The 23,338-nt window shown below is 46.5% G+C and overlaps 1 protein-coding gene across 1 annotated transcript in view; it reads left to right on the top strand.

Annotated features, from left to right (window-relative positions):
- Positions 1-23,338, top strand: part of LOC145357595 (Na(+)/citrate cotransporter-like) — a 77,932-nt gene that overhangs the window by 778 nt on the left and 53,816 nt on the right. Inside the window, exons 2-3 of the mRNA XM_080211073.1 lie at positions 9,599-9,727; positions 12,157-12,293. Coding sequence (XP_080067199.1) covers positions 9,599-9,727; positions 12,157-12,293 — 266 coding nt within the window. The remainder of the gene's footprint in view (positions 1-9,598; positions 9,728-12,156; positions 12,294-23,338) is intronic.

Genomic DNA, 23,338 nt, shown 5'->3' with positions numbered 1-23,338 from the left:
CACCGCACTTCCAGCTGGTAGATCACCGGATCTCTCCCCACGCGATCTCTCTTTGCCCCATGATCTACCCCCAGCCACACAGTAGACTTTTTATCCCCTCTCCCCCTGCTGCCCTCTCTCTCTCTCTGATTCCCCTCTCCCCCTGCTGCCCTCTCTCTCTCTCTCTCTGATTCCTCTCTCCCCCTGCTGCTCTCTCTCTCTCTGATTCCTCTCTCCCCCTGCTGCTCTCTCTCTCTCTCTGATTCCTCTCTCCCCCTGCTGCTCTCTCTCTCTCTCTCTGATTCCCCTCTCCCCCTGCTGCTCTCTCTCTCTCTCTCTGATTCCCCTCTCCCCCTGCTGCCCTGTCTCTCTCTCTCTGATTCCCCTCTCCCCCTGCTGCCCTCTCTCTCTCTCTCTGATTCCTCTCTCCCCCTGCTGCTCTCTCTCTCTCTCTGATTCCTCTCTCCCCCTGCTGCTCTCTCTCTCTCTCTGATTCCTCTCTCCCCCTGCTGCTCTCTCTCTCTCTGATTCCTCTCTCCCCCTGCTGCTCTCTCTCTCTCTCTGATTCCCCTCTCCCCCTGCTGCTCTCTCTCTCTCTCTCTGATTCCCCTCTCCCCCTGCTGCCCTCTCTCTCTCTCTCTCTCTCTGATTCCTCTCTCCCCCTGCTGCTCTCTCTCTCTCTGATTCCTCTCTCCCCCTGCTGCTCTCTCTCTCTCTCTGATTCCCCTCTCCCCCTGCTGCTCTCTCTCTCTCTCTCTGATTCCCCTCTCCCCCTGCTGCCCTCTCTCTCTCTCTCTGATTCCTCTCTCCCCCTGCTGCTGCTCTCTCTCTCTCTCTGATTCCTCTCTCCCCCTGCTGCTCTCTCTCTCTCTCTCTGATTCCTCTCTCCCCCTGCTGCTCTCTCTCTCTCTCTGATTCCTCTCTCCCCCTGCTGCTCTCTCTCTCTCTCTCTGATTCCTCTCTCCCCCTGCTGCTCTCTCTCTCTCTCTCTGATTCCTCTCTCCCCCTGCTGCTCTCTCTCTCTCTCTCTGATTCCCCTCTCCCCCTGCTGCTCTCTCTCTCTCTCTGATTCCCCTCTCCCCCTGCTGCCCTCTCTCTCTCTCTCTCTCTCCCTCTCTCTCTCTGATTCCTCTCTCCCCCTGCTGCTCTCTCTCTCTGATTCCTCTCTCCCCCTGCTGCTCTCTCTCTCTCTCTGATTCCCCTCTCCCCCTGCTGCTCTCTCTCTCTCTCTCTGATTCCCCTCTCCCCCTGCTGCCCTCTCTCTCTCTCTCTGATTCCTCTCTCCCCCTGCTGCTGCTCTCTCTCTCTCTCTGATTCCTCTCTCCCCCTGCTGCTCTCTCTCTCTCTCTCTGATTCCTCTCTCCCCCTGCTGCTCTCTCTCTCTCTCTGATTCCTCTCTCCCCCTGCTGCTCTCTCTCTCTCTCTCTGATTCCTCTCTCCCCCTGCTGCTCTCTCTCTCTCTCTCTGATTCCTCTCTCCCCCTGCTGCTCTCTCTCTCTCTCTCTGATTCCCCTCTCCCCCTGCTGCCCTCTCTCTCTCTCTGATTCCCCTCTCCCCCTGCTGCCCTCTCTCTCTCTCTGATTCCCCTCTCCCCCTGCTGCCCTTTCTCTCTAAGCCCAAACTCCCCCTGGAAGAAGCGACTTTCTCTCACCTTTGCCCCCATCTCCCATTCCCCCTTTCCCCAGCTCCCACTGGGAATTCCCGCTCCAGTAAAGATTGGAGTCAGTGTCTCAGAGAGAGAGAGAGGGCTCGGTCTGAGGAACAGGTTCCACTGCCTGGAAATGGGGGAATTATCTGAGCTGTGAGTTATGGAGATGTGTCTCAGAGAAGGGGATTGGGTGCTGCAGTTTGGAGTTATTGGAGAGCTGGCAGGTGCTGAGTGAAGCTGGGAGGGGGGACAGGAGAGTTTGGATCTGGATTTGGCCGATCTCTCCCCCTCTGGGGATTTGCTCACCTCATGTCCAACTCTCTTCTCCACTCATTGGGAGAGGTGTCTCACTCTGTCCAATCACTGCCATTGAGCAGGCTGGGACTGGGTTGGATGGATTGTGTTCTCTGTGCGATCTCACTGATGTGGACAGATTCTCCTCAATAACCTGTCTCTGCTGTCTGGATACAGACAGAGTGTTCATTCCCTTCTGCTTTCTAGGAACTGGCAGCATCGTTCATTACCCCTGAGGGCAGCGAGAGTCAAGGCAGAGTGGCAATTGGGGTTACCCATGGGCTAGACCAAGGGCTGGCTGCTCTCCTTCCTGATTTAGTGATTCCTTTGGCTTTTCCCAACCATCTGTCCATAGAATCCCTGCAGTGCAGATGGAGGCCATTTGGCCCATCGAGTCTGCACTGACTCTCTGACAGTCATTTTGTTTCATCCTGTTCATCCATTTCATCTTCCTTCTTCCTCACCTCCATTTTCCACTTCCATTCTAACTCTCCTTCTTGCCACTTGTCAGGGCAACTGCCACATTCTTCAGGCAGTCCTTTACCCGCCCATACCCCTGTTCTGCACGCACACATTCTGATCATTTAATGGATACTTTTAGCACCTTCTCAGCCCTCTGTATTCTCATTTACATTTCCTTTGTCCCATTCTACTCCCCCATCATGCCCATAGTATAAATCTCTGCTGATTCTTTTCGCTCTCAGCTCTGATGAAAGGTCATTCAGAAGCGAAATGTTGGCTCTATTCTCTCTCCACAGATGCTGTCAGACCTGCTGAGATTTTCCAGCATTTTCTGCTTTGGTTTCAGATTCCAGCGTCTGCAGTATTTTGCTTTTATCTTAAACAATGTATTTTGGGGTGGAGGGTGGGGGGGAGACTTGTGTCCAAGCAGAGATCGAACCTTGCAGCGAGTGCACTGATTCCAGCTGAACTCCTGTTTCATCACCAATCCAACCATCTCCTGGGCGGACTCACACATTCCACCCTCTGTAAACCTGAGCTTGTCCAGATCCTGCTCCAAGTCTGAACTCGCACCAAGTTCCATTCCCTTCTCAGCCCTGTGCCCGCTGACTGGCTCCCGGTTCACCAATAGCGGGAACAATGTCAGACCTATGGAAAACTGGGATTGGACAGGATGCCAGCTTTGGTGGAACAGAATCGGAGCTGGGATCGCCCCAACACGCAGGTCCTCCCACAGGTGAAGAGTTATTTGTGAAGTGAAGGCACCCAGGAAAGCAAGTATGTGGCTTCACTCTGGACCCAGAATCACTCTCCCCGTCACGTCAACGTCCAGATCCGGGGAGAAAATGGTATAAAATCTGTATGCCTTCAGCTGGGAACTTCCTGCATTGCAGCACAGTGAAATATTGGAGTAGGTTCTGTTTGAGTGCACCCAGTCCGCTGTAGTGGGATATATCCTGCTCCCCACACCCCACACAGTCTGTCTGTCTGCAGTTCCAGTGTGTGCACCCCATTCTCTGTGTCCTTACACCTCATATCACTCCTGCTGGGAACTAGCACCGCTGAACAAGGGGTGGAGCAGGATTTGCAACCAGTGGGAGTGCGGGACTGATGCTGATCAAGCTCTGATCGGTGCCACACTCAGCCAGTTCCCCGAATATCGCCCAAGAGTTTGTGTTGATGGTTGTGACAATTCTCATACTTCACCCGTGGGGTCTGATTGAGAAGTTCAGAAAAGCACCTCAGTATTTGGAAAGAGTTAGATTTTAGGGATGGAATTACAATGGCCCACGATTCAGCATCGATAACAGCCTCAGCGCGGCACAGCTGTTTACACATCTGGGTGGCAACAGGAACTGAACTGATGACACGGCCAACATTGACACACAATCCAGTGGTTAAGACCAATAACTGGTCACCTCTGGTCCAACCACTCACTGCACATCTCCACTAAAACTCAGCACACACTGTCTGTCTGCTCTCTTGTTCGGGCTCCCAGTCAGGGGAAGGTTTCCAATGAGATAGCAGCCTGACATTATAAAGAATGATGTTCTCCCAGAATGGGCCTGTCCAGCACAGGGTGCATTGATTTGATTTAATTTATTATTTAACATGTATTTATAGTGAAAAGTATTGTTTCTTGCAGGCTATACGGACAGAGCATACCGTTCATAGAGAAGGAAAGGAGACTGTGCAGAATGTAGTGTTACAGTTATAGCTAGGGTGTAGAGAAAGATCAACTTAGTGCAAGGTAGGTCCATTCAAAAGTCTGATGGCAGCAGGGAAGAAGCTGTTCTTGAGTTGGTTGGTACTTAATCTCAAACTTTTGTATCTTTTTTCCAAGGGAAGAAGGTGGAGGAGAGAATGTCCAGGGTGCGTGGGGTCCTTAAGAATGCTGACTGCTTTGCCAAGGCAACGGGAAGTATAGATAGAGTAAATGGATGGGAGGTTGGTTTGCGTAATGGACTATTATTATATCAATGGGGCTGGAGAGCTTATGTCGTGTGGAGCATTCCAGAAAGACGAAAGTAGCATGGTAGTATGGTGGTTAGCACTGCTGCCTCACAATGCCAGGGACGCGGGTTCCATTCCCAGCTTGAGTGACTGCACAGAGTCTGCATGTTTTCCCCATATCTACATGGGTTTAAGAACATAAGAAATAGGAGCAGGAGTAGGCCATCTAGCCCTTTGAGCCTGCCCCACCATTCAATAAGATCATGGCTGATCTGAAGTGGATCAGTTCCACTTTCCCGCTTTCTGCCCATAACCTTTAATCCCCTTGCCTACCAAAACCTATCTACCCGTGTCTTAAATATATTTAGCGAGGTAGTCTCCACCACTTCAACGGGCAGAGAATTCCAGAGATTCACCACCCTTTGAGTGAAGAAGTTCCTCCTCAACTCTGTTCTAAACTGTCCCCCCCTTTATCTTGAGGCTGTGCCCTCTAGTCCTTCTGTCCTTTGAGCGGGAAGAATCTCTCTACCTCTACCCTAACCATCCCCTTCATTATCTTATACGTCTCTATAAGATCCCCTCTCATCCTTCTAAACTCCAACGAGTACAGACCCAGTCTACTTAGTGTCTCTTCATAGTCCAATCCCCTCATCTCCGGTATCAGCCTAGTGAAACACCTCTGCACTCCCTCCAAGGCCAAAATATTCTTGCGCAAGTGCGGCCACCAAAACTGCACACAGTACTCCAGCTGCGGCCTCACCAGTGCCCTGTACGCTTGCAGCAAGACCTCCCTACTTTTATATTCAATCCCCCTCGCTATGAAGGCCAGCGTCCCATTTGCCTTCCTGATCACCTGCTGCACCTGCAGACTGGGTTTTTGTGACTCATGCACAAGGACCCCCAGGTCCCTCTGCACCGCAGCATGCTGCAGCTTTTCGCCCTTTAAATAGTAGTCCCTCCTACTATTATTCTTGCCAAAGTGGATAACCTCACACTTGCTAACATTGTACTCCATCTGCCAGGTCCTCACCCACTCGCTTAGCCTATCTAGATCCCTCTGCAGACTTTCCACTCCCTCCGCACAATTTGCTTTTCCACTTATCTTCGTGTCATCAGCAAATTTTGTCACCCTACACTCAGCCCCCTCCTCCAGATCATCTATATAAATGGTAAATAGCTGAGGCCCCAGCACCAATCCCTGGGGCACTCCACTAGTCACCAACCGCCAATCCGAATAGCAATATTTCCTCTGGGTGCTCCGGTTTCCAGTCCAAAGATGTGTAGGTTAGGTGGATGGGCCATGCTAAGTTGCTCCTTAGTGTCAAAGGGGCTAGTGGGGTAAAAACATAGGCCCCATCCCTGTAAACCCTGGGCGGGATTGTTGTTGGTGCAGGTTTGATGGGCTGAATGGCCTCCTTCTGCACTACAGGATTCTATGAATCTAAAGAAATGCTTTATAGTGAACTACGATGCAACAAATAAGACCGCCTCCCTAAAGCCAGCAGGAAAGGGGGCTGTCTCTCTCTCACTCTCTGGCTCACACTGACTAACTGGGTGGGGTAGTAAGAAGCTTCTCACAGAGATGTTGGGCTCTCAACAACGAGGAAAGCCAATTCTACACTTAGATCCTAAAGAAAGAGGCAGGAATGGAAGGATTTACTTGTATCAGAGCCCCTCCAAAGCAGGAGTCCCTGTGCTCAAACCGCTCAAGAATCTGCACTTCCGCAATCTCTTTAATCACCAAAAATCAGGTCAGTGACCCCAGAGAAACAAACCTTGTGCAAGGTCCCCCTGCAAAGAACCTGTCAACATCAGCTAGATTAGTCAGGGGCTGAGTGTTAGAAATCAGTATTTCCTTCTCAAAGTGGGAGATGTAAATAAAGAAATGGCTATCTAACAAGTGGGGTTCCTCAGGGATCAATGATGGAACTTGGCTATTTGTAATATATATAAATGATTGGAAGAAAATGTGACTGGTTTGATTAGTAAGTTTGTGGATGACATAAAGGTTGGTGGATTTGCAGATAGCTATGTGGATACAGCAGGATATAGATCAGTTGGAGACTTGGGCGGAGAAATGGCAGATGGAGTCTAATCTGGACTAATGTGAGGTAATGTGTTTTGGAAGGTCTAATACAGATAGGAAATATACAGTAAATGGCAGAACCATTAAGAGTATTGATAGGCAGAGGGATCTGGGTGTACAGGTACACAGGTCACTGAAAGTGGCAATGCAGGTGGAGAAAGTAGTCAAGAAGGCATACAGCATGCTTGCTTTCATTGGTCGGGGCATTGAGTTTAAAAATTGGTAAGTCATGTTGCAGCTTTATAGAACCTTAATTAGACTGCATTTGGAATACAGCGTTCAATTCTGGTCGCCACACTAACAGAAGGATGTGGAAGTTTTGGAGAGGGTACAGAAAAGATTCCCAGGATGTTGCCTGGTACGGAGGGCATTAGCTTTGAGGAGAGGTTGGAGAAACTTGATTTGTTCTCACTGGAATGATGGAGGTTGAGGGGCGACCCGATAGAAGTCTACAAGATTATGAGGGGCATGGACAGAGTGGATAGTCAGCAGCTTTTTCCCAGGGTGGAAGAGTCAATTACTAGGGGACACAGGTTTAAAGTGCAAGGGGCAAGGTTTAAAGGAGATGTATGAGGCAGATTTTTTACAAAAGGGTGGTGGGTGCCTGGAACTCGTTGCCAGGAGAGATAGTGGAAGCTGATACAGCAGTGACTTTTAAGGGGGATCTTGACAAATTCATGAATAGGATGGGAATAGAGGGATATGGTCCCTGGAAGGGTAGGGGGTTTTAGTTCAGTCGGGCGGCATGGTCAGTGCAGGCTTGGAGGGACAAAGGGCCTGTTCCTGTGCTGTAATTTTCTTTGTTCTTATAAAATCATAAGAGGTTACTTGAATGTTATAGAAGTAACTCCATCTCCTCCTCTCTCTCTCTGAGAAAAGTCCTTCCACAGGCTGTCTTGCTGACATGGGGCAGTGCGGGCCTCTAATCTCGGTCAAGGACATGGCTCCAGCACACCTTCTGGCACAAGACATTTCTAAATCCTGATAAGGTGAATTTAATGACCTATTACTAAACCAACTGTCCAAGTAAAGGTTAAACAGGATATTCGAGCAAACAATTGGACACAAGTTCATTTCACGGATGTCAAATGGAATTTTTAAAAATGTTAATGCACGTCAGCATCACTGGCTAGGTCGGCATTCACCCTAAATCCCCCTTCAGAAGGTGCTGGTGATCTTTCTCTACACCCTAGCTATGACTGTAACACTACATTTTGCACTCTCTCCTTTCCTTCTCTATGAACGGTAGGTTCTGTCTGTATTGCACACAAGAAACAATACTTTTCACTGTATGTTAATAAATGTGACAATAATCAATCAAATCACATCAAGCTGTCTTCTTGAGCTGCTGCAATCCATGTGGTGTAGGTACATCCACAGTGCTGTTAGGGACAGAGTTCCAGGATTTTGATCTCATAACAGTGAAGGAACAGTGATATATTTCCAAGTCAGGATGATGTGTGACTTGGAGGAAACCTCCAGGTGGTAGTGTTTGTAAAACCATAGAACTCCTACAGTGCAGAGGCCATCCAGCCCATCGGGTCTTCACCGATTCCCAGAAGCAGCATCCCACTCAGGCCCTCCCCTGCTCTATCCCAGTAACTCCATGCATTTAACATGGTCAATCCCCTTGGCCTACACATCTTTGGACTGAGGAAAGACTGGAGGAAACCGGAGCACCCGGAGGAAAAGCACGCAGACACAGGAGAACATGCAACCTCCACAGAGACAGCGACCCAACTGAGGATTGAACCCAAGGATTCCTGGCAGTGCTACACTGCCACCTGTGTTCACATGGATCTGCTGCCATTGTGCATCTCGGTGGCAGAGGTCCTGGGTTTGGAAGGTGCTGTCAATGGAGGGTTGCTGCCTGTGTGTGGGTAGTAGAGACAGAGTCATTATATTGTGGCCCAGACCCCATCTCACTGGTGTGAACTGTGGAGACAACATAAAGCTTCCCAGTGTCACCTGGTGGCTGAGATTTTTTCAGCCTTCAGGGAGCGGCTGAGAAGCACCGGGACACAGCGAGGCTGAAAAGTTGGCAAGGGGCACATGGGGGTGGGCAAGGGACCAGGATGTGCTGTGGGTTGGCATTTTTCTAGTGACCTAGCAGCCCTCCCAACCAGACACCAGTTGGAGCCGTAAGGGGCCAACGGAAGGTCTCCTTCTGGCATGACTGGTGTTTGACTAGAGGTGGGGGTGGGTCATGTGACACGTGGGAAGAGCTCCCCCCTCCTCCCAGGAAACCCTGACAGTGGCCTCACTGAGGAGTCAATGGGGCAGGGGGAGGGGGGGGTCACTCCAGAATTGGGTGCTCTTTTACCCAAGGAGCACCCACCCCTCACCTCAGATGGTAACAACTCCCCCTCCTCCCCCAGCCCCTCACCAAGCAGCCTCCCTCCTACATGTGTCTATGTGTATATGTGGGGGGGGTGGAGGAGGGGTCTATGTGTGTGTAGGGGGGGAGGGAGGAAGGGTCTGTGTGTGTGTGGGGAGGGGGTGGAGGGGGAGTTGTCTGTGCATGTGTATGCAAGGGGGTTGGAGGGGGGGTTTGTGTGTGTGCGTGTGAGGGGGGTCCGTGTGTGTGTTTGTCTGGGGATTGGAGGGTGTGGGTGTGTGTGTTGGGGGGGGTGTGTGTGTGTTGGGGGGGGGGGGGTGTATGTTGGGGGTGTGTGTGGGGGGGTAAAAGCCGGGCCTGCCTTTCCAGTCTCCGGACACCACCACCTCCCCCCACACCCCTCCCGGACATTGTTACGCTTGGATCAGGCCACTGTGACGGCGGGAGCTGCTGGTTAATAATAACCAGACTGGGTTAAAGCTAGTTAATGAGTTAAACCAGAAAACATAACATAATTTGCTGGCACCTTGGAGCCAGTGCAGTGGACAGCAGAGGAAGGAGCGGCTCCGGCCACTCTGACCATCTACAATGCTGCCCCTTCTCAGAAAAGTTTGCAGCTGCAGGTACCCTTTGCTGTTGTGTCTCCCCGTGGTCTTCGTGCCGCTACCCATCGCTATTCCAACCTCAGTAAGTTCCACTCCCTGACTCAATGTCAGATTTGGTTTGGTATCTCTCCTGTGCCGCACTTTGAACAGGGAAGGTGCTAGCTGAGTGTCAGTTGTTGTTGTCACTGCCAGGAGATTGCTATTGATCTGATTTGTCTCTCCCTCTCCAACAGGCATCTTATTGTGGATTTATTGTCCTGCTCATGGCTGTTTATTGGTGCACTGAAGTCATCCCCCTCGCTGTCACTTCCCTTCTTCCCATGTTACTCTTCCCAATGTTTGGAATCATGTCAGCGCAAGACGTAAGTTTCAGTGTTCAGACTGTTTCCCCCTGAAATCCATCTCCCTCAAACTGAGCAGAAAACTTTAAAGAGAAATAAGATTGTAACAAAGAGTCATCTCTCTAATCTTCATCCTTCCCTTGAACATCGAGAATAAAACGATTCTTCTGGCTGGTATTTGGTTAGTTTCGTTCCCAGAGACAGACAGACAGGTTAGCTCAGAGTTAATCCACTAACCCGTAACACAACATGAGATTGACCAGGTTAGCTCAGTATTAATCCACACAATGAGATAAACCAGGTTAGCTTGGTGTTAATCCGCTAACCCCTAACACAACATGGGATTGGCCAGGTTAGCTCGGTGTTAATCCGCTAACCCCTAACACAACATGGGATTGGCCAGGTTAGCTCGGTGTTAATCCGCTAACCCCTAACACAACATGGGATTGGCCAGGTTAGCTCAGTGTTAATCCGCTAACCCCTAACACAACATGGGATTGGCCAGGTTAGCTCAATGAGTTGTTACTTTCCCAAATTGTGCAAAAGATGGTTGACAACCAATAAGCAGGTTGTCAACAGTGAACAGTACCCCAGAGAAACCCTGTTCATTGGTTGCCAACCATCTTGTGTACAATCTGGGAAAGATATCAGTTCATTGAGCTAACCTGGTCAATCCCATGTCGTGATAGGGGTTATTGGATTAATACTGAGCTAACCTGCTAATGTTCCAGTACCATTAACTGGCTAGAGGCACAGAGCCCACTGATCCCTCTGAGAATGGAGTCAATGGCCATAACCCATTGACCCCAGTGTGAATGGAGATCTCTGATATGATATTGTGCTTTTTAAGGAATGTATTTATATTCTGTTTCTTGATGTGGATTTGCTGGCATTGGACTGTGGTAGGCACAGTAAGTAGTCTCACAACACCAGGTCAAAGTCCAGTAGGTTTATTTGGTAGCACAAGCTTTCGGAGCCCTGCCCCTTCATCAGGTCAGTGAACACCTGATGAAGGAGCAGTGCTCAGAAAGCTCATCCTACCAAATAAACCTGTTGGATTTTAACCTGGTGTTGTGAGACTACTTACTATTCTGTTTCTTGTGAAAGGAATGTTTTAAACTTCAGCTCTGATCATGGTGCCAATTTGTCTGCTCAAGGCAGCCCATGTGCTGAGAATGGAGAAGAATAATTGATCCTAAATAAAGGGGTTTGTTGTAACCTGCGCTAATGAATTTTTGTTTGTTTTTTGGGTTATACCCTGGGGTTACTGACTAGGGTTTAACTAGAATGATTCAAAAGAGAGCTCATGTGCTAATGGGAGGAGCTAATCTTACAAGGGAAAAAGCAGGCAGTTTTCTGTTTGGAATTGCAAGGAACAGCAGCCCCTCTCTTCCTCTCTCTCTAAAGACCATAGTTGGGGCCTGCAGAAAATAGGTATTTCTCTCCAGAGGTGTTCTGGAGGTTTGAGGACTAGCAGCCTGCGTACCAACACATAAGCCTGTTGTTTGCGAACTGATTTTGAAGAGGGGTTCACATTAATGAGATATTGCTTAAATTGGAACTAATAGAGACAGGTTAGCAGTCAAGAATTATTTCTTGTTATGTTTAAGTATTTCAATTGGTAAAGGTTGTGCAAATTCTTTTTGTTATTGTTAAATTGCATTGTTAAATAAAGTCTGTTTTAATAAAAGCTTGCGAAAGGTTCAATCAAATCACATCTGAATAATACATCTTATCCGCGTACTAACACCAAAATCAAAATCACCTGATGAAGCTTGTGCTACCTGGTGTTGTGAGACTACTTACTATTCTGTTTCTTGTGAAAGGAATGTTTTAAACTTCAGCTCTGATCATGGTGCCAATTTGTCTGCTCAAGGCAGCCCACGTGCTGAGAATGGAGAAGAATTGATCCTAAATAAAGGGGTTTGTTGTAACCTGCACTAATGAATTTTTGTTTGTTTTTTGGGTTGTCCCCTGGGGTTACAGAATGATTCAAAAGCTCATGCTACCAAATAAATCTGTTGGACTTTAATCGGTGTTGAGATTTCTTACTGTGCAAAATCAAAAATAGTTGGGGTCTAGGTTAATGTCATTGTGTTCCTTGGAGTCTCTGAAATCATCTCTAACTCTGAACATAACCCACTGACCCCAGTGTGAATGGAGATTACTGACTGTAACCCACTGACCCCAGTGTGAATGGAGATTACTGACTGTAACCCACTGACCCCAGTGTGAATGGAGATTACTGACCGTAACCCACTGACCCCAGTGTGAATGGAGATTACTGACCGTAACCCACTGACCCCAGTGTGAATGGCCATGGTGATCTCTGGCCGTAAGCTGTCGCAGTCTAGTTTTTTGTAATCTCGGGTGGTTCATGCCTCAGGATGGGTAATGCACAACCTCATGGCCTCACTGTGATTTTGTACCTATTTTGATTTCTGTTTCAGGTCTGTAGGCAGTACCTGAAGGATACGAATGTCCTATTTCTTGGAGGGTTGATGGTAGCCATAGCTATTGAGCATTGGAATCTCCACAAACGCATCGCACTGAGAGCACTCCTCCTTGTGGGTGTCAAGCCAGCTTTGTAAGACTCCATCTAGCCTTTGTTCACTATTGGTATGAATGTCATCAATCTCATAGCGAACATTATTGCATTGAATTTGACTAGCTCCCTCTGCAAGACATCCCAGAACAATGTCAGCCTTTATAAATGTAGGTTATTCACAGTCTGTCAGGCAGTTGAGGGGGGGATGTGGAGGGAGAGGGCAGGAGAGTGGCGGAGCAGTGGGTGGGTCAGTGAGAAGGAGAATTGAGCATCAGCTTTGGGAAGGCTTGAAGCAATGCTCCCTCCAATCTGAGGGAGGTTATGGCTTATAGCCCAGGATATGGGATAATACATCACCCACTATATAGTCAGGGCTGTTCTCCACAACTGCCTCAGCTGAATTTCAGCAGAGACAATGTCCAGAGGGACGATCTTTGAAGGGTTAGTTCAAGAGGAGGAGTTTCTATGGATTCATGTCCAGATAAAAGGACTCAATGAGTTTCTAGGAAATGCGAGGGACTTTAGGGTTTGGAAGATATTTTCCTATTGTGTTCAAATGCCAAATCAGAATCCCGAAGATATATTAATGAAATCAGACTAGATCCCATTTTCCATTGTGACATTCATGTGAGGATAGGATGTTTCACTCTCAGTGCGATTTTACTGACAAATCAGAGGGAGCCTTTATCAAAACAAATGTTATTTAACAACACAGTTTAAGGGCGTTTGACAAGGTACCTCACAAGAGGTTATTGCAGAAGGTCAGGGGACAGGGAGTTGGGGGTAGGGTGTTAACGTGGATAGAGGATTGGTTGTCAAATAGGAGGCAGAGAGTGGGGGTCAATGGGTGCTATTCGGATTGGCGGTTGGTGACTAGTGGAGTGCCCCAGGGGTCGGTGCTGGGGCCTCAGCTATTTACCATTTATATAGATGATCTGGAGGAGGGAACCGAGTGTAGGGTGTCGAAATTTGCTGCTGACACCAAGATTGGTGGAACGGCAAATTGTGCGGAGAGTCTGCAGAAGGATCTAGATAGGCTGGGCGAATGGGCCAGGAACTGGCAAATGGAATTTAATGTTGGCAAGTGCGAGGTGGTCCACTTTGGTAGGAATAATGGTAGGAAGGATTATTACTTATGTGGCGAAAAACTGCAGCAGGCAACGGTGCAGAGGGACCTCGGGGTCCTTGTGCATGAGTCGCAAAAACCCAGCTTGCAGGTGCAGCAAGTGGTCAGGAAGGCGAATGGGATGCTGGCCTTCATAGCGAGGGGGATTGAATATAAAAGTAGGGAGGTCTTGCTGCAGCTGTATAGGGCATTGGTGAGGCCGCAGCTGGAGTACTGTGTGCAGTTTTGGGTGCCGCACCTGCGCAAGGATATTTTGGCCTTGCAGGGAGTGCAGAGGAGGTTTACTAGGCTGATGCCAGAGTTGAGGGGGTTGAGCTATGAGGAGAGGCTGAATAAACTAGACTTGTACTCGTTAGAGTTTAGAAGAATGAGGGGAGATCTCATTGAGACGTATAAGATGATGAATGGGATGGATAGGATAGAGGTGGAGAGACTCTTCCCGCTCAGAAAGGACAGTAGGACTAGGGGGCACAGCCTCAAGATAAAGGGGGGGCGGTTTAGAATGGAGTTGAGGAGGAACTTCTTCACTCAAAGGGTGGTGAATCTCTGGAATTCTCTGCCCGTTGAAGTGGTGGAGGCTACCTCGCTAAATATTTTTAAGATGCGGGTTGATGTATTTTTGATAAGAGAGGGGATTAAGGGTTATGGGGAGAGGGTGGGAATGTGGAACTGAGCCACGACAGATCAGCCATGATCTTATTGAATGGCGGGGCAGGCTCGAAGGGCTAGATGGCCTACTCCTGCTCCTATTTCTTATGTTCTTATGTTCTAACTATAACAAATGAATTAGCTTAACAATTGGACAATACTTAATCATGACAAGGTATAATTCTTAATTGCTAAACTATCACAATTAGTTCCAATCAAGCAACATTTCACTTATGGACTTAAACCCCTCTTTATAATTAGTTAGAGAGACAGAGGCACCTGTGGAGGTCCAGGCAGCAGCTGTTTGTATTTTAAAATGAAAGTAAAATTGGCCTTTTCTGCAAGCTTAGCTCTTCCCATTAATCACAGGCCTCTGTCCCTGTCAATCAACCTAATCAAAGCTCATATGACTCTGCATATCTAATTTAAAATCCTGGGAAAACCTAAATAAACAAAATGTCAATTAACTCTAAAAGTAACACATTCCTGGCTAAAATCAGTTATTATTCTGCAATCTCAGCACTTGAGCGGCATGGTTTTCCAGACAAATCAAGTCTTGTAACAAAACACTGCCTCATAAAGTAAACTTAACTTACATATAAAATATATAAAAATAGTATCATCTCCCCCCTTAAAAATATTGAACAAACAATATGAAAAGATAGCTTCATTTTTTGAAACCTCTAGGTTTCACACTATTAGTACTCTATAATTCAAATTCCCAACATGGCTGCTGTCATTCAGCTGCTTCTTTTCTTTTCAGAGGCTTCATTCTATTTTCGATCCAGCTTTGATTCTGAGACCGAGAATGGTTCCGTTTGATGATTGTAAATCAATTCTGGTGATGTCCTCAAGTGAGTTGGGCAGGGTCCAGAAGGTAAAAGTTTGCATTGTTTGCAAACTGGCACAAACCACTTTGGATTTGCCTTGTTTAAATTTCTTTCACTGAGTCCAACTAGTTGTTTTGACTTTCAGAGTTCCTAAATGTCAAATGATTTTTTTGCAGAAGGTTGAGGTGCTCACAGACCTTGTCAAAGATGGCCATTTGCACCCGTTCTCAATTTCATGTGTTCAGTGCCATCCTGAATGGTCACTTTATCCCTGTCCCCTTCCTTGTTAACTAGAGTGATAAAGATATACAGCATCGAAACAGGCCCTTAGACCCAACTCCTCCATGCCAACCAAGTTTCTAAAGCTGAGCTAGTCCCATTTGCCTGTGTTTGGCCTATATTCCCTCTAAACCTTTCCTATCCATGTACCTATCCAAATGTCTTTTAAATGTTCTCATTGTACCCACTTTCATCATCTCCTCTAGCAGCTCATTCCACACACACACACACGCACACACACCACCATCTGTGTGAAATAGTTGCCCCTCAGGTTCCTTTTACATCTTTCCCTTCTCACTTTAAACCTATGCCATTTTAGTTTTGGATTCCTCTACCCTGGGGAAAAAACCTTGACCAGTCACCTGATCTATGTCCCTCATGGTTTTATAAATCTCTATAAAGATCTCCTCTCATCCTGCTACACTCAGGGGAAAAAAGACCCAGTCTATGCAGCCTCTCCTTATACTTCAAACTTTCCAGTCCCGGTAATGTCCTTGTAAATCCTTTTTTTACACCTTTTCCAGTTTAATAACATCCTTCCTATAGCAGGATGGCCAGAATTGTACGCATACTCCAAATGTGGCCTTACCAATATCTTGTAAGTTGTGACATAATGTCCCAACTTCTGGATTAAATACTCTGACTGATGAAGACAAGTGTGCCAAATGCCTTCTTCACCACCCTTTCTATCTGTGTCGCTACTTTCAACAAACTATTTACCTGCACCCCTCAGTCTCCATTTGACAACACTCCCCAGGCCCCTGCCATTATCTGTGTAAGGCCTGCCATGGTTTTTCTTACCAAAATACAACACCTCATATTTATCTTAATTAAACTTCATCTGCCATTCCTTGGCCCACTGGCCCAGTTGATCAAGATCCTGTTGCAGTTTTACAGAAACTTCTTCACTGTTCACTACACCCACAATTTTGGTGTCATCTGCAAACTTAATAACCATACTCCTACACTCTCATTCAAATTGTTTATAAAATGACAAACAACAGTGGACCCAGCGCTGATCCCTGAGGCACACCATTAGTCACAGGGCTTCAGTTTGAAAAACAACCCTCTGCCACCATCCCCTGTCTTCTGTCATCAAACCAATTTTGTATCCAATTGGCTAGTTCTCCCAGGGTCAATGTGATCTAACCTTACTGACCAAACTATGTCGAAGGACAATGTCTACCGCACTGCCCTCGTTTATTTTCTTGGTCATCCCTTCAAAAAAACCTTATCAAATTTGTAAGACGTGATTTGCCACGCACAAAGCCACGCTGATTCACCCTAATCAGTTCTTGCCTTTCCAAATGCGTGTAGATCCTGTCTCAGATTCCTGTCCAACAATTCACCCATCTAACATTTGGCTCACCGGTCTGTAATTCCCTGTCTTTGTCCTGCTGCTTTTTTAAAATAACAGCACAACATTTGCCACCCTCCAGTCTTCTGGCACCTCACCTGTGGTTGTCGATGATACAAACATCTCTGCTAGGGGCCCCGCAATTTCTTCCCTAGCTTCCCTCAATGATCTGGGATACACTTGATCAGGTCCCAGGGTTTATCTACGTTTGTGTTTTAAGACTTGCAGCACCACCTCTTCTGTAATGTGGATGCTTTTCAAGACATCACTATTTACTTCTCCAAGTTCCCTAGCTTCCATGTCTTTCTCCACAGTAAATACTGATGAGAAATATTCGTTTAGGATCTCACACGTCTTCTGTGGTTCCACACACAGGCAACCTCGCTGATCTTTAAGGGACCTTATTCTCTCCGTAGTTATTCTTTTGCCCTTAATATATTTGTAGAATCTCTTTAGGTTCTCCTTTAACTTCACTGCCAAAGCTTTTTCATGTCCCCTTTTGTGCCCTCCTGAGTTTCCTTTTAGTGCATTCCTGCACCCTCTATACTCTGCAAGAGATTCACTTGACTCGAGCTGCCTTTACCTGACAAATGCTTCCTTTTTTCATTAATCAGAACTTCAATATTTCTAGTCATCTACAGTTCCCTCCTCCTGCCAGCCTTATCCTTCACACTAACAGGAACATGCTGGCCCTGAACTCTCATTATCTCACTTTTGAAAGCCTCCCATTTGCCAGATGTTCCTTTACCTGAGAACAGTTTTCCCCAATCAACTTTAGAAAGTTCCTGTCTAATACCATCAAAATTGGCCTTGCCCCAACTTAGAACTTTAAATTGTGGACCACACCTATCCTTTTCCATAATTATTTTAAAATTAATGGAATTATGGCCACTGGTCCCAAAGTGCTCTCCTACCAACACTTCAGTCACTTGCTCTGCTTTATTTCCCAAGGGGAGGTCGAGTTTTGCCCCTTCTCTTGTAGGGCCATCTACATATTGATTAAGAAATTTATCCTGAACACATTTAACAAATTCCTCCCTATCCAAGCCCTTAACACTATGGCAATCCCAGTCTATGTTTTGGAAGTTAAAATCCTCCATGATTGCAACCCTATTACTCTTGCAGCTATTTGCAATCTCCCTACGTATTTGCTCTTCAATTTCTCGCTATTTGGGGGGCCTATAGTACAATCCATCAAAGTGGTCACTCCCTTTTTATTTCTCAGTTCTACCTATATAGCCTTTCTGGATGATCCCTCAGGAATATCTTCTCTAAGTAGTGCCGTGATCTTTTCCCTAATCAAAAATTAGGCGAATGGGATGCTGGCTTTCATAGCGAGGGGGATTGAATATAAAAGTAGGGAGGTCTTGCTGCAGCTGTATAGGGCATTGGTGAGGCCGCAGCTGGAGTACTGTGTGCAGTTTTGGGCGCCGCACCTGCGCAAGGATATTTTGGCCTTGGAGGGAGTGCAGAGGAGGTTTACTAGGCTGATACCGGAGTTGAGGGGGTTGAGCTATGAGGAGAGGCTGAATAAACTAGGCTTGTACTCGTTAGAGTTTAGAAGAATGAGGGGAGATCTCATTGAGACGTATAAGATGATGAATGGGATGGATAGGATAGAGGTGGAGAGACTCTTCCCGCTCAAAAAAGACAGTAGGACTAGGGGGCACAGCCTCAAGATAAAGGGGGGGCGGTTTAGAACGGAGTTGAGGAGGAACTTCTTCACTCAAAGGGTGGTGAATATCTGGAATTCTCTGCCCGTTGAAGTGGTGGAGGCTGCCTCGCTAAATATTTTTAAGAAGCGGGTTGATGGGTTTTTGATAAGAGAGGGGATTAAGGGTTATGGGGAGAGGGCGGGAAAGTGGAACTGAGCCACGACAGATCAGCCATGATCTTATTGAATGGCGGGGCAGGCTCGAAGGGCCACATGGCCTACTCCTGCTCCTATTTCTTATGTTCTTATGTTCTTAAAAATACAACCCACCTTTCTATCCTTTCCATAGCATCTGTACCCTAGAACACGGAGTTGCCAATCCTGCCTCTTCCTCTGCCTTGTTTCTGTAATAGCCATGATATCCCAGTCTCATGTACCCAACTATGCCCTGAATTCATCTGCCTTACATGTCAGACCTCTTGCATTGAAATAAATGCAGTTTCAGTCATCAATCTTCCCTCATTTCCTGCCTTGCTCAGGTCTGCTTTGTCTATTTAACTTGCTCTCTTTAAATTCTGTATCAGCCTTAACATCCCTTTTTGTCTCACTACTCTTCAGATCGTTGTCCTTTTTGGCATGGTGGCACAGTGGTTAGCACTGCTGCCTCATGGCGCCAGGAACCCTGGTTCGATTCCCGGCTTGGATCACTGTCTGTGAGGAGTCTGCACATTCTCCCCACGTCCAGGTGCTCCAGTTTCCTCCCACAGTCCAAAGATATGTGGGTTTGGTGCATTGGCCATGCTAAATTCTTCCTCAGTGACCTAGGATGCATAGGTTAGAGGGATTAGTGGGGTACGTAAGTGGGGTTACAGGGAAAGGGCTTAGGTGGGATTGTTGTCAGTACAGACTTGATGGGCCAAATGGCCTCTTTCTGCACCGTAGGGTGTGATGACTTCAGCCAGGCTAATGAGGTTGGCTTGCTCGAACTACCTGATGAATCCTAATTGATGGTTAAACCAGGGAGCCTCATGCTCCCTATTTAAAGCAGGTGTGTCAGACTCCCAGCCTGCATTCAGCAGGAAGCAACTGGAGAGCTGGCTGTGTACAGATGTATGGTGTAAATAAAGTAACTTGGTGAAGGGACTTTTGCCTCCATGGAATTATTACTTAGGGTTTCTATGACTTTCTTTTGTCTGTTAGTACAATGCTTCTGCTCCTCAATCGCCATCTTGAGATCAGAAATGATTGCTGACTGATCTACATTTTTCCTTGATGTGGAGATGCCGGCGTTGGACTGGGGTAAACACAGTAAGAACTCTCAGAACACCAGGATAAAGTCCAACAGGTTTATTTGGTAGCACGAGCTTCCAGTGCTGCTCCACCTCATGAAGAAGCAGCACTCTGAAAGCTTGTGATTCCAGATTAACCTGTTAAACCTTAACCTGGTGTTGTGAGATTTCTTACTGTATATTTTTCTTCTCATTGGCGACAGCTCCTGTCGACAATCCTATAGATAATGTTCAGTTAATTTCAACAATTCAAGAGCAGGCTCCAAATCAGTCAACTTGCTCAATTTCCTTATTCCATAAGATATAGGGGCAGAATTAAGCCATTCAGCCCATTGACTCTGCTCTGCCATTGGATCGTGATTGACAAGTTTCTCAACCCCATTCTCCCACCTGTTCCCCATAACTTTTGATCCCCTTACCAGTCAAAAACCTATCTATCTCTGTCTTAAGTACACTCAATGACCTGGGCTCTACAGTGTTCCGCAGCAAAGAGCTCTACAGATTCACCACTCTCTGGCTGAAGAAATTCCTCCTCATCTCGATTCCAAAGGGTTGTCCCTTTACTCTGAGGCTGTGCCCCCAGATCCTAGTCTCTCCTAGTAATGGAAATATCTTCCCGACCTCCACTCTATTTAGACCTTTCAGTATTCTGTAAGTTTCAATGAGATCCCACCCCCTCATCCTTCTGAACTCCATTGTGTGCAGACCAGGAGTCCTCAAACGCTCCTCATATATCAAGCTCTTCATTCCCAGGATCACTCTCGTGAACCACTTGTGGACCTTCTCCAAGGCCAGCACATCCTTCCTTAGGTAAGGAGCCCAAAATTGCTCACAATATTCCAAATGTGGTCTGACCAGAGCCTTTTACATCCCTGCTTTTTTATTATAGTCCTCTGAAAATGAATTCTAATGTTGCATTTGCTTTCCTACCAACTCAACCTGCAAGTTAACCTTAAAAGAATCCTGAACTAGGACTCCCAAATCCCCTTGCACTTCTGATTCCTGAATTTTGAAAATACTATATGCCTCTATTCTTCTTGCCAAAGTGCATAGCCTCACACTTTTTCCACATTGTATGCCATCTGCCATTTCTTCACCACTCTCCTAACCTGTCCAAGTCCTTCTGCAGCCTCCCCACCTCCGCAATACTACCCATCCCTCCACCTATCTTTATGTCATCTGCAAATCTACCCACAATGCCCTCCTCAGTTCCTTCATCTAGATCATTGACGTATAAAGTGATAAGTTGGGGTCCCGACACTGACCGTGCAGAACTCCACTATTCATTGGCTGCCATCCCGAAAAGGACTCTTTTATCCTTACTCTCTGCCTTTTGCCAGTCAGCCAGTCTTCTATCCATGCCAGTACTTTGCTCTAATACCATGGGCTCTTACTCAGCAGCCTCCTGTGTGGCACCATGTCAAAGGCTTTCTGGAAATCCAGGTACAATGAATGGTGAGGATGATGTACATTGGCCAAAGGAATAGGGAGGGGCAATATAGACTAAACGGTATTATACTTAAAAGAGCACAGGGTGAGAGGGGTCTGAAGATCATGTTCAATGATCTTTGAAGGTGACCGTACACATTCACAGGGTGGTTGGCGAAGCATATGAAATCTTCATAAAGATATTGAGTACAAAAGTAGAAAAGTTATGCTAAAATTTTATAAAGCTGTGGTTAGGCCACAGCTAGAATACTGCGTCCAGTTCTGGTCACCATAGCTTATGGTTCTTGAGAGGGCTTACCAGAATGGTTCCAATGCTAAGGGAATTTAGCTACAACATTAGGTTGAAGAAGCTGGTGTTCTTTTTGGAGCAGAGGAGATGGAGGGGAGATTTGATAGAGGTGTAAAAGATAGGCTTAGGTAAGGGAGACAAAGGAAAGCTGTTTCCATTGGCTGATGGTACAAGAGTAAGGGACACAGATTTAAGGTTTTGGGCTAATTTTATGGGCACATTTTTTTTTACACAGCAAATGGTTATGAACTAGAACTTTGACTATGAGGGTGATAGAACTGTAAATATGGATGATTTCAAAAGGAAATTTTTGGCCACTTGAAAGAAATAAACATGCAGAGCTGCAGGAAGACAGCAGAGGAATGGGACCAATAGGATTACTCTATAGAGAGCTGGCATGGGTTCAGTAGGCTGAATGGCTTTCTTCTGTGTCATCATTACTCTGTAGGCTGCAGGTTTGGTGGGTTGGCCATGCTAAATTGCCCCTTAGAGTTCAAAGTTGTTCAGGTTAGGGAGATAAGCCAAGACAAATGTGTGAAGTTATGGTGGAAAGGATGGGCCTGGTTACCCTATTATAGAAAGGATATTATTAAACTAGAAAGAGTACAGAAGAGATTTATTAGGATGCTACCAGGACTTGATGGTTTGAATTATAAGGAGAGGCTGGATAGACTGGGACTTTTTTCTCTGGAGCATAGAAAGCTGAGGGGTGATCTCATAGAGGTCTATAAAATAATGAGGGGCATAGATCAGCCAGATAGTCAATATCTTTTCCCAAAGGTAGGGGAGTCTAAAACTAGAGGGCATAGGTTTAAGGTGAGAGGGGAGAGATACAAAAGTGTCCAGCGGGGCAATTTTTTTCAGAGGGTGGTGAGTGTCTGTAACAAGCTGCCAGAGGTAGTAGTAGAAGCAGGTATATTTTTGTCTTTTGAAAAGCATTTAGATTGTAACATGAGTAAGATAGGTAAAGAGGGCTATGGGCCAAATGTGAACAATTGGGATTGGGCTTAAGGATTAAAACAAAAGGCATCACAGACAAGTTGGGCTGAAGGGCCTGTTTCCATGCTGTAAATGCCTATGACTCTTAACATCCACCAGTTCTCCTTTGCTAACCTGCTCGTTACCTCAAATAATTTTAACAGTGTCAGGCATGACCCTCTCCCCCCACTTGAAGAAACCATGCTGACTTTGCCCTGTCTTACCACGCACTTCCAAGTATTCCGAAATCTCATCCTTAATAATGACTCTAAAATCTTACTATCGACTGGGATCAGGCCAACCAGCCTGTCGTTTCCCATCTTCTGTCTCCCTCCCTTCTTAAACAGGGGTTTGTGATTTTCCAGTCCTCTGGGACCCTCCCTGACCCCAGTGATTCATGAAAAATCACCACTAATGCCTCCACTTTCTCTTCAGTTATCTCCTTCAAAACTCTGGGGTGTAGTCCATTTGGCCCAGGTGATTTATCCACCTTCAGACCTTTCAATTTCCAAAGCACTTTCTCTTTAGTAATGGCCACCGCATACACCCCTGCACCCTGACTCTCTTGAATTTTGGTTACTCTCCTAATATTACTGTGTCTTCCAACATGAAGACTGACACAAAGTACTCATTCAGTTCCTCCGGCATTTCTTTGCTCCCCATTACTACTCTTCCAGCATCATTTTCCAGTGTCCAATGTCCACTCTTGTCTCTCTCTCACCCTCTATTTATATTTTCAAAAAACTCTTGTAATCTTCTCTTATATCACTGGCTAGCTTATCCTCATATTTCATCTCCCCACCCCCCCCATTGTTTTATTGGTTATCCTCTGGTCTTTAAAGGCTTCCCAATCCCCTGGCTTCTCACTAATCTTTGCCACATTGTCTGCTTTTTCTTTTTCTTTTATGCTGTTCTTGACTTCCCATGGTTGCCTTGTCCTGCCCTTCGTATGCTTCTCCTTTCATGTGATTAAATTTTGCCCTGTCTCCTGAATTATTCCCAGAAACTCCTGCTGTTCCACCATCTTTCCTGCTAAACTCCTCTCCCGATCAATTCTGGCCAGCTTCTCCCTCGTGTCTCTTGTTGCCTTTACTCAACTGTAACATCCCTACCTCTGATTCCAGCTTCTCCCTCTCAAACTGCAGGGTGAATTCTTTCATATTATGGTCACTGCCAAATTCCTTT

Source organism: Carcharhinus amblyrhynchos, chromosome 23, assembly GCF_965287045.1.
Source record: "Carcharhinus amblyrhynchos chromosome 23, sCarAmb.v2.hapA, whole genome shotgun sequence".
Lineage (NCBI taxonomy): Eukaryota > Metazoa > Chordata > Chondrichthyes > Carcharhiniformes > Carcharhinidae > Carcharhinus > Carcharhinus amblyrhynchos.
Note: the sequence above shows the minus strand (reverse complement) of the source record. Positions and strands in the feature narration are given on the sequence as shown.